Genomic DNA, 17,885 nt, shown 5'->3' on the forward strand with positions numbered 1-17,885 from the left:
CTCTTCACCTGCCGTGAGGCTTCCCCGAAAGCCAGCGCCCGTCATAAGTGGCATCCTTCAGACGAGGATCCTTGTAGAAAGTGTACTTGGCGCTTCTTGAGATGGGTGGTTCCTGTCTCTGAACACTGCTGCCGCCTCCATAGGGTGGGAAATCGGATGTCCCCCTCAAAGCCTGATCCACGGCTTGGCTGATAGCCCGAAGCCACTTGGTCTAGAGGCAGAGAGTCCACGTCAGGAAGTGCAGGGCAGTCATCCGTCAGGTACTACACTAAGTTTTCCTGGCTTTTCCTTCTGTGCCTTTTCTATCACCCATCACTTTTCTCACTGAGTGATGTGAACCAGCTCTTAGGATTTATTGCCACTGGTTTAAAATTAAGTCACACTTTATAAAGCAAGAAGGGCTTCTGTGAGTTTCAGGCCAGCCTGGACTATTCAGTGAGTTCCAGGTCAACCTCCACCACACAGTAAGATGCTACCTAAACCCAAAATAAAACAAAAAACAAATAAAATGATTTACAAAGATCAGCCGGGCATCATGGCAAACTCCCATAGTCCCAGCACTTGAAAGGTTAAGGCAGAAAGAATTCTGTGAGTTCTAAGCTAGCCAGGGCTACACAGCAAGTCACTGTTTCAGGAAAACAGAACAAAAGGGCAAAAATCTAGTTTTGATTTAAGGATTATTAACGAAGCAGCAACAACAACGTGTGTCTCTTGTTTATGAACATAAAAGGCCAAGCTGACAGGAAACGCCATGCAGAACTAACCTTTTCCTGGGGTGTGGAGGAGATGAGCGTGAACTGTTCCTCAGGTGTGGTTATCTTCAAGCCATTCCTAAAACATCCCCAAGGATGAACACCGCAGCTAGAGCAACCTGCCACCCCGACAGCAGAACCCTCCCCACCCTCCCCAGGAGCGCAGCTGCTCCTGCTCTAGACTGAGCTCCACACAGGGAGGAGATCCAGAAGGTCAGGGCTGTGTCACTGACACAGCAGGGCGGAGCAGTGAGGAGGCCCACCTGCCGCTCCCCGGACCTTCACCCGTTTCCTATGCCCCCCACCCCCACACTTTTCCCTGACCATCCCACTTAAGGAAAGAAGAGGCATAGGAGTAGGAGAAGGAGACACACGTACACGCTACCGGCTTCTTCGGAAAGTGGCTCTGCCCACAGTGTGGCCAAAGGGAACACGTGATGCGTGGAGAACTGGAAAGGAGAACACAGGACACATCTGTGAGGAGCCCACGGCAACCTCGGGTCTCTGCTAGGTCCCTTCCTGTCACCAGGTCAGGTGGGCCCCAGGGCACAAATCCCCTGAGCGGGCTAAGAGCAGGTGGTGGGACCATCCCTGCTGCAATTACCATACCACAGCCACCTAAGGTGGGCCTTGCCATCCCTGCTCTAAGGACCCTGCACATGGCTGACATTCATTCTCAAACTAGAAAATAAAATCCTGGCTATGGTGTAGCTTAATGAGAGAGCAGCTCACAACTGCCTGCTAGGGATCCAGCCTACCTGAGCGTGGACCAGGGCGTCGTTGAAGAGGATGAACCAGTTCACGGAGAACCTGCCCGCATGCTGCAGCGACAGCGCCCGGTTACTGCTCTCACACAGAAGTCGGCGCTCTGGCTTCCGCAGGGAGTCCTGCGAGGAACCACGCGGTCCGTGAGCCGTCAACATCACACAGATGCACACACAAAGGAGGGGTAAACTAGGCTCAAGGTGTATTTGGGGCGACCTTCTGGTCATAGCTTATCGCAGCTTTATACCCTTCCTAAAATTAGAGCCCAGAGGAGCCTGAAACAGCAGCAAGGAAACCCAAGGTAGCGGAGTCTGCAGGACCCCCGGGAACCAAGGGATGCACGGGGACTCGAACACTCACTGCTCTGGTTCTCAGAAGGCCATGCCACCGTTAAAGGAACGGAGGAGCAGAGAGAGGCTGGCTGGTGGGACCAGCGATAGCGGGCGGGCTTACCGTCATTTTCCCGGGAAAGGTCTTCCAGAAGCCCAGCGTGTACTCTGCTTCCTTCCTCTTCCTGCCGAGATGGAGAGCAAGAGATTCATAACAAAAACTGGAATCCTGCAGCATCTGATATTCTGGAGATGCCTGGAGACCAATAAACAAGGGGGACGAGTACATAACATTATCCACACACTGCATCCTCTGTGCGGGTCAGGTGTGTTATAGCAGAAGCAGGAGGAAAATTCAGCCCGGGGACACCAGTGGCCCATTGAAGGGAGCCCGGGGGGGGGGGGGGCGATGTCAGAGTACTCCACTACCATGCATGTGAGATTGGGTAGACACTGGAAGTCAGGAGAAGGAAGCTGCTGCGGGATAAAGCTCCTGTATACCGCAAAAATCTGTCATTCATATTAATTTAATGAAACACTGATCGACCAGTAGCCAGGAAGTATAGGTGGGGCAACCAGACTAGGAAAATTGTGGGAAGAGGAAAGACAGAGAAACAGCACCAGCCAGACGCAGAGGAAGCGAGATGAGACTGCTTTACTGAGAAAAGGTACCAAGTCACGTGGCTAAACACAGATAAGAATTATGGGCTAATTTGAGTTGTAAGAGTTAGTTAATAATAAGCCTGAGCTAAGAGGTCAGTTTATAGTTAATGTAAGTCTCTGTGTTTCTTTGGGTAGGGCAGACAGGTCCGTCCACAGGGAGCCTTTCTCAGCTGTGCCTCCCCACTCGCTCATCTATAACGATTACACCTTTCTCCAGGGTTGATGGTGGTTAAACAGAAACACAGAGCACGCTCACAACAGTGACTGAAAAACCAGGCAGGCACAGTTCTTTAATCCCAGTGCTCAGAAGGCAGAGGCAGACAGATTTCTGGGTTCAAAGCCAGCCTGGTCTACAAAACAAGTTCCAGGACAGACAGGCTAAACAGAGAAATGCTGTCTTGAAAGCCATGCCCCCCCCCCCACCGAAAAAAGAAAGAAAGAACAGGGACAAGGGTACGAAATACACCACGTGTATGCGACCGAGACCTTCCTGCAGGAGCAGTCACAGCGGACGCTCTAGTCTAGCCGGCTTCACGAGGTGAACAGGTCTGAATAAGGTCCGGACTGGAAATGGAACCACAGCTTGCTCTACCCTGCTTATCCTTTCTCCTCCACTTTCTCACAGAGAGGGAAATCTTTAGACACGCCTAAGTGTTAATTTAGTGGGGCCCAGCGTCTTAACGGTGACTTCATGCAAACAACCTACGTTGATACTGGGCACGCGGGGGAACCTACCACTTCAAAGCAGGTGGCGAGCTTCAGCAAAACCTTGGCGTAATTATGAAGTCGCCTGACTGGCAAGAAAAACAGTGTGTTCAGTATTTCCATCAACTGGGTGTTCTCATCATTCACTTCCGACAAATCTTGTAAGAGTTCTTGGTTTTTATTTAGGAAATCACTGGAAGAGAGGGAAACGGGATCCTATGATCATCTGGGATAAACAATATGAACGGTGTTACATAGAAAGTCTCCCTGCAAGTAACTGTTCAGAACACACAGCACAGCCTTGGTGTTATGGAAATGAATACAGACACAATAAAGTGACCCAGGTGGAAGTAACAGAATTATAATTTTTAACCTCTAAAATAGGACTTTAAAGTGCAGGATACAGCAACGGTAGCAACAGCAACTCTAATAGAAACGGTTGGTAACAGACTTTCCTCGTGTTCTAGGAAATGAACGCAGCACGCCATGGTTTCGGGGATAAAGGATAAATTGGCACCATTCCGTTACTTTCACAGCCCAGAGTCCCAAGACTCTGGCGGGTCTGGCCACTGCTGAGCTGTGCTGAACAGAGACGCAGTGGGAAAACAGGGCTCCTTGCTCCGAGCACTGGTGTGGAACTAACAATACATCTAAGTTCTATCTTCCCTCTCGACTGCCAGCACACACTGACCACTGAACTAGACTTAGAGGAACAGGACAAACCAGGCGTGGTGGTACACACTTGTAATCCCAGTACTCGGGAGGCAGAGGCAGGAGGGTCAGGAGTTCTCCTTGAAGCCAGCCTTGTGATATAATAATAATAATAATAATAATAATAATAATAATGAAAAATCAATGAACTGTCTAAATTTATGAATCTGAAAGATTCATGGGTGACCACCAATGAATTAATGAAATAAAGATCAGGAGTCTCCACCTTTCCATGAGGACTTACGAGAAGTTAATGGTTAATGGGGAAGGGAGAGGCATTTTCTTCAGTGGTGTAGTCACTAGTATGATGGTCCTAGTAAATAATTCCTAGTCCATGATCCTGTAAGCAACCTTAACAAAAACACTGGGATATTAAAGAAAATAGACATGAAAGAGGAAGGGTACAGGGCGGAAAAGGAAAGAATCAGAGGGACTGGGAAGAAGGCAAGAGGGTCATATGATCAAAATACATTCTACACAGGCATGTAAATGTTGTAATTAAGCTACTATTATGAATAATTAATATATGCTAATATAACATTTTAAAATGAGAAACAGTACCCAATCTTTGAAAACATTAAAAGGGAGCAAACTGCTGACAAGACCGTCCTAATTTTTAAAATAAACAAAGTAGACTCCAGTCAGGGGAGCAGATCGCTGACGGAATCAGCCTCAACTCATAAACACTGGTGAAGCTCCTGAGGACAAGTGACTGCCGCTGGGACAGGGTGGCCGAGTTTTTACCCAGCGGAAGGCACTTACAGTCATCCCTCTGAACTCTGTGATCACTGGGGAAGAGTCTAAGAGCTGGAAGAAGAGATGAAGTATATATAACATTTTCCTCTTAGAGTGAAACATTCTATTCTGCAGGGAAAACGCCTTAAGCAGGAAGGTAGACAACTCCAAGGAGCCTTAGGAAGTTCCTGAAACTGACCAGAATCACTGGGTCCCTACTTCCCAAGAATAAGCAAGTCACACTGCAAAGAGGACTCTGAAGACCAGACCAGCTCTGTCTGGAATAGTTTTAGACTGGAAGGGTCGCTCTCCAGCCTGCTGAGCTGCCTGCAGGCTGTGCAGCGAGCTGCAGGTTCCCAGCTTTGTGAGCTGTCACCCATGCTGGGGTGGGCTACGGCATTGCAGCTGCCTTTGAATCATTTCTGCTCCTGTAACTCCTCACCCATATTTCCACGAGTAACCCCAATAAAACGTATTGGTTCACCAAAACAAACAAAAGATAAAAAGGCTTAAATAAGTGACAGCAGGGAACAATAGTGGGGAGAAATGAGATGAGACACTTGAAGACAAAACTAGAAATGCTAGCGAAATGGAAACAGATAAAACAAACAATTTTCCAAATAAATGACTAAAGTCGTAAGAAGATAGACCCAGACAGACTTACTCACTACAGAACCAAACCAGCAGTTCAAAAACTCCCCAGAGGAAACACTCCCACTGAAGGGCAAAGGTTTGATTTTGTTTTTGTTGGAAGATGCATTCAACCCAGCCTTCAAGACACAGACGCCTCCTGGCTTATACAGACTATTCCAGAAAACACCAAAGGAGAAGAGGCACCTCAACTCACATTAGAACTCCTAGTGCAATCCTTTGCTGAACACCAGCCAAGGTCAACAAACAAGGAGCAGACTGACAAAAACCAGAAGTAAGACCAAGATGTCAGCACTCCTGTTAGCATAGAAAATAAAAACACACCTGACTAAACCTGTTAAGTATGGGTGGTGAATGAATATCTGAAGTATTTTCTACTAAAATATAGAACTTTCAGTTTGCCTGTGTTATTAGATCCACTGTTGTATCAGAGGTTGTGATATTATTTGTCCAGGAGCGAGATGTAGTCCGTGCGAGGTACCCTTTTCTGCAATCACAGCAGACAACATCTGCTCTTTTCCAAAGGGAGAAAAATTCCCATTCTTTCAGATGAAAATAAAGTAGGTGTCCTGCTGTGAAAAGAGCTGAGCTGACCACAGTGTCAGGTCTAACAAAAGCCAGCACTGAAGGACCAGATATTGCATCTTAGACTTTAGTGCTCCTTCAGAATCCTACTACACCTAGTGACAGTCAGGGGCTACCAGAACCCTGTCCTCAGAGTTAACTACACCTAGTGACAGTCAGGGGCTACCAGAACCCTGTCCTCAGAGTTAACTACACCTGGTGACAGTCAGGGGCTACCAGCACCCTGTCCTCAGAGTTAACTACACCTGGTGACAGTCAGGGGCTACCAGCACCCTGTCCTCAGAGTTAACTACACCTGGTGACAGTCAGGGGCTACCAGAACCCTGTCCTCAGAGTTAACTACACTTGGTGACAGTCAGGGGCTACCAGCACCCTGTCCTCAGAGTTAACTATACCTGGTGACAGTCAGGGGCTACCAGCACCCTGTCCTCAGAGTTAACTACACCTGGTGACAGTCAGGGGCTAACGGTACCCTGTCCTCAGAGTTAATGGAACACTGCGCTTTGATTCATGGGTAAATGACTATGCAGAGCTTTCCCATGGTACTCCAAATGAAAAGCCATTGGAAACTCCCACGGTAGAAACTTCCTAATATATCCAAAAGAAGTGTAAATGGAGTTATCATATAATGAAGGAGACAGTACACCAAGACATCATATGCTACCAAAGAAAACCCTCGGTATCAAGAATATATTACATCTTTGGGAGTTTTTGGCCAAAGGAGTCCTATAGATCCCCCCAACATTGCAGGCCACGGTCAATGTCACTGGTTACCCAACAGTAAGACCCTACTGCTGAAAACATTACATATTTATGTCATGGACTATGGAGAAGTCGAGCTGTTGCTCAATTGGAAGCTGCTGGAAGCTGCAATACACAGCACCGGAGGAGGAAATAGCCATCAGTTTCTGCCAGCTACAATAGTGATAGGCCTGACAGAATGAATGCCCTGGTGTGGTAATGGCACGATGGCACAGGGTAGCCGGATACTTAAGGCCCACCACAGGAGACAGAACCTGTATCTGACTAGATGGGTCCCAGGCCCTGGGAGAAACCTATTCTGCTGAGTAAACACGGCAATGAGACAGACAGCTCCTGCAGACACTGCTGTCCCCACTGACCGGTACTGCTGGCCCTCACCAGAGAAGCTTCCTCTTGCAACAGATAGTAACACAGAGACCCGTGAGTGGACCGTGTGCAGAGTGAGAGACTTCGGCGCACTCAAGCCTAAATGGGATGTCGTTATCACACCCTCCCCTCAAAGCTGGGGTCTGCAGAGGAGGAGACAGGAAGATGTTTAAGAGCCATGATGTTTCTGAAGAGACATCATCTTCCAGACATTAACAGAGCTGATAAACACATCAGCTCATAGAGACTGTGACCACATGCACACAACCTGGGCAGATTCCAACTAGACAAAATCCCAACCCTGAGAAGGAGAGGCGGACACTAGTCCCAGCCCTAGCCATGAAGCTACATGCAACTGATGGCTGTTGGGAGAGGGAAAGTCCACTTTAGTCAATGGTGTGACACTGGACACATCAACCACACATGGCAGGCCCCGTGAAGCAATTGAACACAAAGTTGACTCCATGTTTCCTATTTTTTTTTTAAGAGAAAAAGACATAAAACTGGGTGAGTTTTGGGGAGAAGGATCTCAGAGGAGCTTGGGGAGGGCAAAGAATACAATAAAAATATAAACAAAAACTGATAAAATAAAACAGGAAAAACAGAAACCCCAAACGTGCACTCTACAGCGGTCAGACGGTGAGTGGAAGGTGCGGACCGCTTACATGGCAGGCTTCGCGAGGAGCTGGAATCCTCCCATCACCAGGAAGTTTGAGACTGATGTGCAGTACCTGGCGGAAAAGAAGACACACCGGCATTAGTGACGGAAATTAGCTCTGTGCAGTTTCAAATGCCTATCTAGACACTTTCTGAAATCTCACCCTCGAATTTCAGAACTTTTGGGACATCACCGTAACGGATTCTTACCACCAGAGAAGAATGGGCAGGCGGATGCTGCAGGGGATAGTAGAAGCAGGGCAGTAGGAATGCTAACAGAAACAAGATTCACAAGCCTGGTGCCAAGCAGGTCTGCCAGGCAGGTGGCACTTAACTAACCTAACAAGCAGGAGAAAACACAGTTCAAACAGTAGGGTTTTTAATGCAAGGTTAATCTTCGTTTAAAGTTCTCCAATTAAGTCTTCAGAAACACTGAAGGTTGGGCTGGAGAGATGGCTCAGAGGTTAAGAGCAGTGCCTGCTCTTCCAAGGGTCCTGAGTTCAATTCCCAGCAACCACATGGTGGCTCACAACCATCTGTGATGAGGTCTGGTGCCCTCTTCTGGCCTGCAGGCATACGCACAGACAGAATACTGTATAAATAATAAATAAATAAATATTTGAAAAAAAAAAAAAAGAAACACTGAAGGTTAAGGAAACACTAGGGAGCTGGGTGAGACCGCTAATAGATCACACTGATTAAATACCACCAGTGATCCAGACAGACTGCTCTGAGCAGAAACACTCCTTTCAGACTCTGGGGCTAGTAAGCGACTGATACTGCCAGGGATGGGAAATTCTTCCTAAAGGGAGCCTCAGTGGTAGAGGCTAAAAATGTAAATTACTGAGCCAGGTGGTGGCGCACCCAGGAGACAGAGGCAGGCAGACCTCTGTGAGTTCAAGGCCAACCTGGTCTCCAAAGCAAGTTCCAGGACAGCCAGAACTGTTACCAGAGAAATCCTGTCTCAACCTCCACCCACCAGAAGTAAATCGGTTTTATCCTACCTGCAGAGATAACTACTGTGCTTTACACGGTAGCTCAACACACAGAAACTTCATTTTAAAGCAAAAGGTCACGAGTAATCAAGTGGGGGGGAGGTATGGTGGGGTAAATAAATACAAGATTTAAAAAAAAAGGGAAAATTGCACTAATAAAAGCTGAAACCTTCATACAAATAACAAAGTCTAATTTTTAGAATAAATCTGTGTGTCAAGCTCTATCATTATTTTTCATGTCTGATGAATTAGAAGAGTGAAGTCAAGATAATTCTTCCTAGACAACAGCTTCCAATATACTTAATTTGCCTGCGGCTGAAGTCACTTAGGTACTAAGTCTGAAAGGGAAATAAATACTAGGTGATTGCAGGCTATTTCTGCTGGTGGGAAGGGGGGCAACTTTAAATATCATTTTGATTAGCATTGCCTGCAGCTCTTGATAATAAACACACATCAGTCCTTGGGTTATTTATAACCCAGGGAAAACACAGGCCCGACAGGAACTCCCTGGCAACAGGTGTTCCTCACTGGCCCCATTCTGTAACTCTGTGCCGTGCCTGGCACTTGGTGGCACAGAGTCAATTTCTGGCAGATAGATGGAGAACAAATAAGCTACGTATAGAACAACACAGCCTTGGAATCAACGGCGTTACCTGGTATACATTAAAACAACACTTAAATTATTGCCTTGAATCATGGTATCAAAATACAAATCAAGAAAAAGTGAGAAATAGTTTAAGATTACAAATATACTTGGTCTGTTTTACTTATAAAACATTCTTGGTGGTGGCGGGGAGGAGGCAGAAATCCTTAATAAATAAACAAACAAACAAACATTCTTGGTGTTATTCAGAAAACAACGTTGCGTTAAATGTAACTAAGTGTCCCGTCACACAGCAGTAAAAGGCAGAAAACAGGGTTGCGTTAAATGTAACTAAGTGTCCCGTCACACAGCAGTAAGAAGCAGGCTCACACTTTAGCTCTTTAAATACACTTCTACATTTCCTCAAATTTTGGTCTAATTTACTTAAGTAAACAAAAATAACCAGATTTACAATGGGACATTGTATGTAAATAAAATATGCTATCCATCTCTGCTGGGTACAGAAGGAAACTGAACTTCAGCACTGCGGAACTCTGGTCGGCTAAGATGAAATGAAACACCTTTCAGGTCTATCTCCAAGTGCACTTTCCCTGTGCACTCTCCTGAGGTGCAGCTCCCCTGCAAATCCCCGTGCCGAGACTGATACTTGCTCTGTGTAACTGTCCAAGAAAAGACTCGAGTGCTTCATGATGACCAGGCTCCTGGCTTCCTTCACGCCCTGCAGGAAGCTGCTAAGCGAGGCTCCGTGCTGCCCAATGAGGTAACACAGCTTGCTGAACCGACTTGCGACTTCCTGCAACAGCTGGACAGTGGGCACAGTGCCCAAATTTTCTGCACCGAAATGATAACAACATGAACACCAAGAGCTTTCTTATGATGGTCCCCTTTCTGAAAACACTCTCTCTGCTGAAACACTCATCTGTGGAACCCCAGTCACTACCACAAATGTCACAGAAACCTATAGACTATGGGGTCCCTGGTTCCGTGGATTCGGTATTGCTATCTCTGAATGGGTGTTTCTTTAAAGGTTTGCCAGGTGATTTTTTAGTATCTCAGCCAAACTGCAGACCCGCTGAAGCTAACACTTGTGAAATTTTGAAAACACTCCCTTCTCCTGCCTAAGTTCTGGAGGAGACGTTACACAGCTGGGGCTCCACACACTGTTATTCACAGACACAGTTAAATTGGTCAGGAGTGGTGGTGCACGCCTGTAACTCCAGTACTTGGGGGACGGTATGAGGAACAGGAATGAATCATCTTTAGCTACATAGAGAGTTGAAGACTAACCAGGACTACACGAGACCATAACTCAAAACTAAAAAAACAAACAAACTCCAAATAAATAAAAGTGAATTGCTAAGTCAGCTGTTTAAAGTAGGGTTTTTTTTTGTTTTTTGTTTTCAAGACAGGGTTTCTCTATGGCTTTGGAGCCTGTCCTGGAACTAGTTTTTGTAGACCAGATCTGCCTGCCTCTGCCTCCCGAGTGCTGGGATTAAAGGCTTGCGCCACCACTGCCCGGCTGTTTAAAGTAGGGATCTTTCCATTAGAAACAAAAAGCTCACCTGACACAAGCCAACGTTTCCCTTAATAGGGTAAAAGACTACCAGCCTAACTTCTGAGTCTTAATTGTGGCCAGCGAGACAAAGAAAATTCCATCTCAAGTCATAAGTCAGGGAAAGGCTGTTCGGCTGTTTGTTGGTTTTGAGACAGGGTCTTACCATGTACTGCAGTTATTTTTAATAGCTCCCAAACCTCACTTTGCATTCCTTGCTGATGTCCTAGAGACCCCAGATACCATGGATACAGGCGTCCCAGTGGAGGCCATGTGAACTATCTCTGTATTACTGCCTCACTTCCAACCCCTTTTTGTGATTGAATAAACATTTGTTAAGTCCTACTAATGTGGAGTGAGACCCTTCACATTCTGGTAGTGCTTTTAAGAGATTATAAATACAAATGAATATATGAATGAAAAAATTGAAATTTATGCCCTGGCAATGCTGAAGCATGCATGGGCAGCCCGTATATGGCGATTCTGTTGAATTTGTTCATATTGGGTTTCATGGTCTAAGTAGATGAAGACTACTAACCAGGTCTCTTCCTCCAAATGAACACACACACACACATGAGATACAACTCTAAGAACTATGAGGGGAATTATACAGTATCACACACTCACACACAGATACAATTCTAAGAACTATAAGGGGAAATAATCCCATGGAGTTATACAATATCACACACACACACACACACACACACACGAGATACAACTCTAAGAACTATGAGGGGAGTTATACAGTATCACACACTCACACACAGATACAATTCTAAGAACTATAAGGGAAACAATCCCATGAAGTTATACAGTATCTTAAGGATGAGATGCAGAAGTATGATTGCTCAAGTCTAGTTTAAAGGATAACTTTTTCGAAGAATATACTTTTCTCTTTAGCCACATCTTCCTACAGCTCCAGTTTCTACAAGTGCAGGAAGAGTGAGCTCTGGGAATCTGAAGACAGGTGGAGGTGAGGCAGCCTGGCTCCTGATGAGCCGCAAACAGCAAGTGCACTGTTGAGTGTGAGTGTGTGCTTGTAGACGGGAGGGAGCAGGAGTAAACCATTAACATAAGCAGTTTTCTTAACACAAGGCACAGAGACACATGCTTAGAGACCCAGGTAATGCTGAGACTAGCATAAGAGGATTGTCTGAGCCCAGAAGTTTGAGGTCAGCCTGGGTCTGAGAAAGAAAATAACAACGATAAAACCCAGCAGGCATGGTAGCTCAAACCTTTAATCTCAGCAGTTGGGTGATGGAGGCAAAAGGATCAAGAATTCAAGATCTTCTTCAGCTACAGAGTGAGTGGTGCCCAATCTGGGCTACAGGACACCCTGGCTACACAACCAACCAACCAACCAACCAACCAACCAAATGGGCTTCCTTTTAATACAGAAGGACGGTTAAAACGAGAGCCCTGATAATCTAGAGGTGGGGGTGGGGGAAGGTGACAACTTACCTAAACTGAGAAGAGGCCTAAGTATCTGAGACTTGATGTCACTTAGTTTTGAGTAAAACCGTCTTTCCGTAGTAGCCAATTCATGGAGACTGGCGATATATCCCATGATGTTCTTGTCCACCAGGGCGAGATAACTATCTTTTCCTGCTGTTACTCTGCTTATATATCCAAGCTAAAAAGGGGGAAGATAAAAAGATCACTGATAAAATGTAATTTATGAGCAATGACCAGGTATGTCGCACGGGCTCAGAGCAGCAGACGGGGGCTAAGGTTAAGATACCCAGGAGTTGGGGAACAGGTTATTAAGCTCCAACACCTTCACAGTGAAGATTTACAAACGCTGCGTATAGAACTTGTGAGTAACTGTATATACTTACTTGTATTTATTTCAAGATACCTCAGGTGTATTAAAGGGTCAACTGATAAGAACTACATATCTCAAGACTCACTCTGCAGAAAATAAGATTAATGAGAACAAAGAGGAGCCCTGTGCTATACCAAGTGTCTGTGTTACTGTCTCTTAAAAGAGCCAACATAAGGGGATTTTCTTTAAGAAAACACATAGCCAAAAAGATGTTTAATGCCTATAATTCCAGCACTCAGAGGCTGAAATAGGAGGTGTGCTGGGAGTTCAAGGCCATCTTGACTACACAGTGAGTTCCAGGTTAGTGTATCAAAAAAAAAAAATTGGCCAATGCTGCCTCTGGCAATTTAAGGTCTTGTCTCAATACATTCAGAGCCTACTAACCAGACAGCCAAAGACTATGTGGTCCAAAACCACAGTTTTCAATGAGAATAGAAAATCTAGGCTGTACTAGCACTGAGGGTTACATTCCCTGTTGACACGTCTCTCTGAGGATGTGCGTTGCTTTAACAGGAAAAGCAGAAACAAGTGAATGTTCTCAGTGTATAAAGACGAGGCAGGAGGTGGAAAAGCAGACACTGGTTTAGATCTTCAAAGGAGGAAGAAGTGGGTAAACTGACAGTTCTGCCTGTGACTTGTTGGGGCCTTCTCGGTGAGCACAGCTCAGGACCCTCAAGTTAGCAGTGCCCAAGAAGAGTTAGAAATGCGTCTGCCATAATTCACCTCCAGGAAACCTCACTGTGGATGGCGCTTTTCAATACTCCTGCATCGCAAAACAGAAATGAAATAAAAACAGCTCGGGGCTTAGCTCAGTGGGAGAGTTCTTGCCCTGTGCAGAGAGAGCCCCGAGTTCTAGCCCCGGCATCACGAAGCAGAAGCTCAGGCATAGCCTTCCTCCAGGAGAGCTCGGCTCAGCAACTGCTTCCAGAACCCGCCCTATGCAGGAGTGATCACACAAGCCCAGTTACCAGGAGAAGAAGGCAGGAGGCCTGTGCAGCAAGCCCCAGGCTACCCTGAGCTGCGTGTGGATCAAGATCTTGCCTCAAAAAGATAATAAACCAGCACGTGTATTGTGCAGACACAACAATGGATGAGGAAGTCAGAAAGCCCCACACTCAGAAGACAGACAGCGGTTAAGATCACAGCATCTCACGTGTGTTAGGGAGAACAGAGTAGAGAGATAAGAAGGGGAGGAAGAGAAGGGGTTTGCAGTTTTATGTGAAGCGTGAAGTGGTCAGAGGACTTAAAGTCAGGTCGACTTGTAGTTCAAAGGCTCCTGCAGCTACACAATGTGGGCTTTAGGGTCCAACTCCTATTCACCTTGTTACAGGACAGAAGGACTGGAGTCTTGGTACCAGCGGGATTCTCCGGAAGGGTGTCACCTTCTGCAGGGTCCTGTCGGCCACTGTAATACAGCCCAGGCTGGAAGTCTTTGGTGTCCACCAGAAACAAGGAGTAATCCTGGCCTGCGGCCACACTCCAGACTCCATTTTCACTGCTAACCTGCAATGACAGAAAGACAGCGTCTGTCCATCTGTCCAAAGCAACCGAGGAGAATCCAGTTGCAGGGAACAGATTACTTAAGCGGGCACAGGCAGTCAGCCATACCTTAGAGAGTGAACCAAACCCAGCAAGGTACCCAGTTACTACAGAACAGAGCAGGAGGGAAAAAAAATAACCAAAAAACTGATGTTCAGCTTTTAAACCTGAATTGGATTTTTATAAAAATCTGAAAAAGTAGAATAAGGAAAGGAAAAAGTATAGTTCTTAATAGTTTTTAATGTTATTTTCGTAGGTGTCTATAGGCAGCTTATTTTACAGGGAGGAGGCTCTAGAGCCCTGCTCTAAAAGTCACACCTCGAGTGCACCTCTGGCCATCCACATTCAGCTGTGTGCAAAGATCTACATGAAAAGAAAATATCTACTAAGGCTAACTCTGACTGTGGCCAACTGGGCCCTCGGGTGCCGAAATCCCGCCTCCCGCTGGCCACTCACTAGCTCTGCTGTGACTTCACTGTGCCAGCTCCCAGGATGCTGGAACAGGCAGGACCCCTGAAAAGACACCCACGTGGACCTAGGCCAGTGTTATAGAAATGAAAATCAATTTAAAAGTCAGAGACAGGGTCATCTGAACCTGTAATTTTGCTGCAGAAAAAGTGTTAACAAAAGGTTTACTGTGATGTAAGCTATAGAACGTAACATCAGAAAATTATGACTTTTCAAAACCAAACTTAAGAGAGAAGACAAAGTAGACATTGTTTGATGGTAACATAGCCCAGAACACACTAAAGACATAAAATTTTGTATAAAAGAACCTTTTCTTTTCTTTTTCTCCTTTTTTTTTTTTTGCTAAAAAAAGGCAGAAGTACTGTCAATATTCAAAATACAGACAAGGCTGTGAAGTAAAAACATTTTTGAAAAACTGCATTTAGCTGGAAAAGGAGTGGATTCGTATTATGAAATCGTATTTTAATCATTTTTTTAGAAAAATTATATTTATGAACTAAATTTATCTACAAAACAATTTCCCTAGACAAAGTGCTATAGCACAGAATTCTGAATTACACAAGGTACCTTTGCAAGCCGAGGGACTGTGGTTGGGAAGTCAGAATGCCCGAGCTGACCGAAGGTGTTACTGCCCCATGAGTAGACCTACCAGAGACAACAGGAGCTCAGGTGAGACATGTCCACTTGACCATGACCAGGTCAGCTCTATGAGACTGTATCTCTATAGTCACGACATCATTCATTCATTTTCTATACACTCAGGAGAACGAGGTGCAAGATGCCCCTAGTCTGAGCTACAAAGTGAGAGCCTGTCTCCTCCCATTTCAGAGGAAGGAGGAGGAAGAAGGAAGAAAACAGAAGCGGAGGAGGAGTAAACAGAAATGAAACCTGGCATGGTGGCACAAGCTTATCATCAGAACACAGTCAGGAGGCTGAGGCAGGAGGATCTCTGGTCTGAGGCCAGTCCACCTGCACAGGGTCTGCCAACACCCTGCCAGACTAGGGAGGAAGGCACGTTCTTCCCACAGACCCTTTTCTTCATTGGTGCAGGCTCTATAAGGTGCATGTGCTCCTGTAACAATCGGGTACGCATAGGTATGTGTAGGAAGGAGGGACGTTGGCTGGGAAGAGGGAGGGGACTGGTGGGGAGTTGGAGCAATGTGGTCCCTACAGTGAAAACGTCCTAAGACCAATTGTTAAATGGAATATATGCAAATATAACATAAAACAAAATCTATACATCAAGGAAATCATCGCTGCTTCCTTAGTCCAGGACATTCTAACTTAGCATCCCAAGTACTAACATGTCGGGCACTGGGCACCGCATCATCACGTCCAGCTAAGTCGACACTTTTGTGATCGTCCACCTGTAAGTCAGCACCCAAGAGGCTAAAGCCACAAGACTGACATGTCGGGCACTGGGCACCGCATCATCATGTCCAGCTAAGTCGACACTTTTGTGATCGTCCACTTGTAAGTCAGCTCCCAAGAGGCTAAAGCCACAGCTGCTGAGTCAGAAGCCAACCTGAGCTGCAGGTAAAACTCATTTCAAGAACAAAAAATACAGCTTGATTTTAATAGCTACATAAAACTCCACTGTGGGTACGCCTCCACTAATTAACTACTGGATTATTAGTGAGTTAACAATTTTCCATGATATTGAAACCCTTCAACAGGGCCGGTAAGATGACTCGAATCAGGAAAAGCGCTGGACAGGGCGAGCCTAGTAGCAGGATTTCCATCCCCAGAACCAAGTCAAGGAGGACGGAGAGAACTGACCCATGAAGTTGTTCTCCGGCTTCCACATATGCCGTAGCATGGGCAAAGCCCCACATCATACAGACACGCACATCACATACAAATAACTGCACATACATCATACAGACATCCTCACATCAAACACATACACATATATCATATACAGACATCCTCACATCATACAAACACCTACACATACGTCATATAGACATCCTCACATCATACAAACACCTACACAAACATCATACAGATATCCACATCATATACAAACACCTATACATACAGACATCCTCACATCAAACACCTACACAAACATCATACAGACATCCACATCATATACAAACACCTACACATACATCATACAACCACATCATATACAAACACCTACACAGACATCATACACAGACATCCACATCATATACAAACACCTACAATACATCATACAGACATCCACATCATATACAAACACCTACAATACATCATACAGACATCCACATCATATACAAACACCTACACTTACATCATACAGACATCCACATCATATACAAACACCTACACATACAGACATCCACATCATATACAAACACCTACACATACAGACATCCACATCATATACAAACACCTACACATACAGACATCCACATCATAAACAAACACCTATACATATACCATATACATACACACGATAAAACACATTTTCTAAATCCTTGCCTATAGAGATTTATAGATATATGTGCATCTATGTCCTTAGGAAATTCCTGAGTCAGTGAAAACGCACATCCTCCATCAAGGTCCCGCCCAAATTTCTGCCACTGCTATTTTCTCCTGAGTCTCAAATAGCACATGAAAATAAATGCAGTGTCACCTATCAGGAGAAAATAGTTTTAAATTTGTTTGCTAAATTGTCCTTTGTCATGGGCCATTCTGTTTTGAAATTCTTCATTTGTTTGTTTTATTGTCTGGATGGGGGCAGGTGCAACTCCAAAGACAACTTGCAGAAGTCAGTCTCTCTGCCACCTTATGGGCGGGATCCAGGGAAACCCAGGTTTCAGGCCTGAGGACCAGCACTCCAACTGGCTTCTCTCCCTCCTCCTGCCCTACCCCTCTAAGCCTACCATGCAGCAAAGGACGGCCTGGGGTGACAAGCTTGTGCCACTAGACCTGGTTCATGTCTGGGGATGGAGTCAAGCACCACGTGCGCATGGGTGTGTGTGCTCGGCTACAACCTCAGCCTGGATGGCCTGTGAGACAGGCTGGGTACCTTCTCTTGCTCTCCTCTTCACCGCCACGTAAAACCTCAAACCTCAAAGGAGACAGACAGGCTGTGCTGCTTGACAATACAGTCACTCACAGACAGGGAAACACCTGACCTGGCAGTACAGTCGCCCAGAGACAGCGGAACACCTGACCTGATAGTACAGTTGCCCAGAGACAGCGGAACACCTGACCTGGCAGTACAG

General features: G+C 45.7%; 1 protein-coding gene across 2 annotated transcripts in view; it reads right to left on the bottom strand.

Annotated features, from left to right (window-relative positions):
- Window positions 1-17,885, bottom strand: part of LOC121458934 (alsin-like) — a 55,416-nt gene that overhangs the window by 16,633 nt on the left and 20,898 nt on the right. For both annotated transcript variants that reach the window (XM_041668362.1, XM_041668361.1), the window contains 11 exons: window positions 15,235-15,312; window positions 13,981-14,163; window positions 12,297-12,468; window positions 9,931-10,111; window positions 7,690-7,755; window positions 3,245-3,407; window positions 1,971-2,102; window positions 1,511-1,639; window positions 1,131-1,201; window positions 765-831; window positions 9-211 (listed from right to left, as the gene is read on the bottom strand). In XM_041668362.1, coding sequence (XP_041524296.1) covers window positions 9-211; window positions 765-831; window positions 1,131-1,201; window positions 1,511-1,639; window positions 1,971-2,102; window positions 3,245-3,407; window positions 7,690-7,755; window positions 9,931-10,111; window positions 12,297-12,468; window positions 13,981-14,163; window positions 15,235-15,312 — 1,445 coding nt within the window. The remainder of the gene's footprint in view (window positions 1-8; window positions 212-764; window positions 832-1,130; window positions 1,202-1,510; window positions 1,640-1,970; window positions 2,103-3,244; window positions 3,408-7,689; window positions 7,756-9,930; window positions 10,112-12,296; window positions 12,469-13,980; window positions 14,164-15,234; window positions 15,313-17,885) is intronic.

This window comes from Microtus oregoni, unplaced genomic scaffold (genome assembly GCF_018167655.1).
Source record: "Microtus oregoni isolate MIOR12 unplaced genomic scaffold, Mior012 000018F_ref0000195, whole genome shotgun sequence".
In the NCBI taxonomy this organism is placed as follows: domain Eukaryota; kingdom Metazoa; phylum Chordata; class Mammalia; order Rodentia; family Cricetidae; genus Microtus; species Microtus oregoni.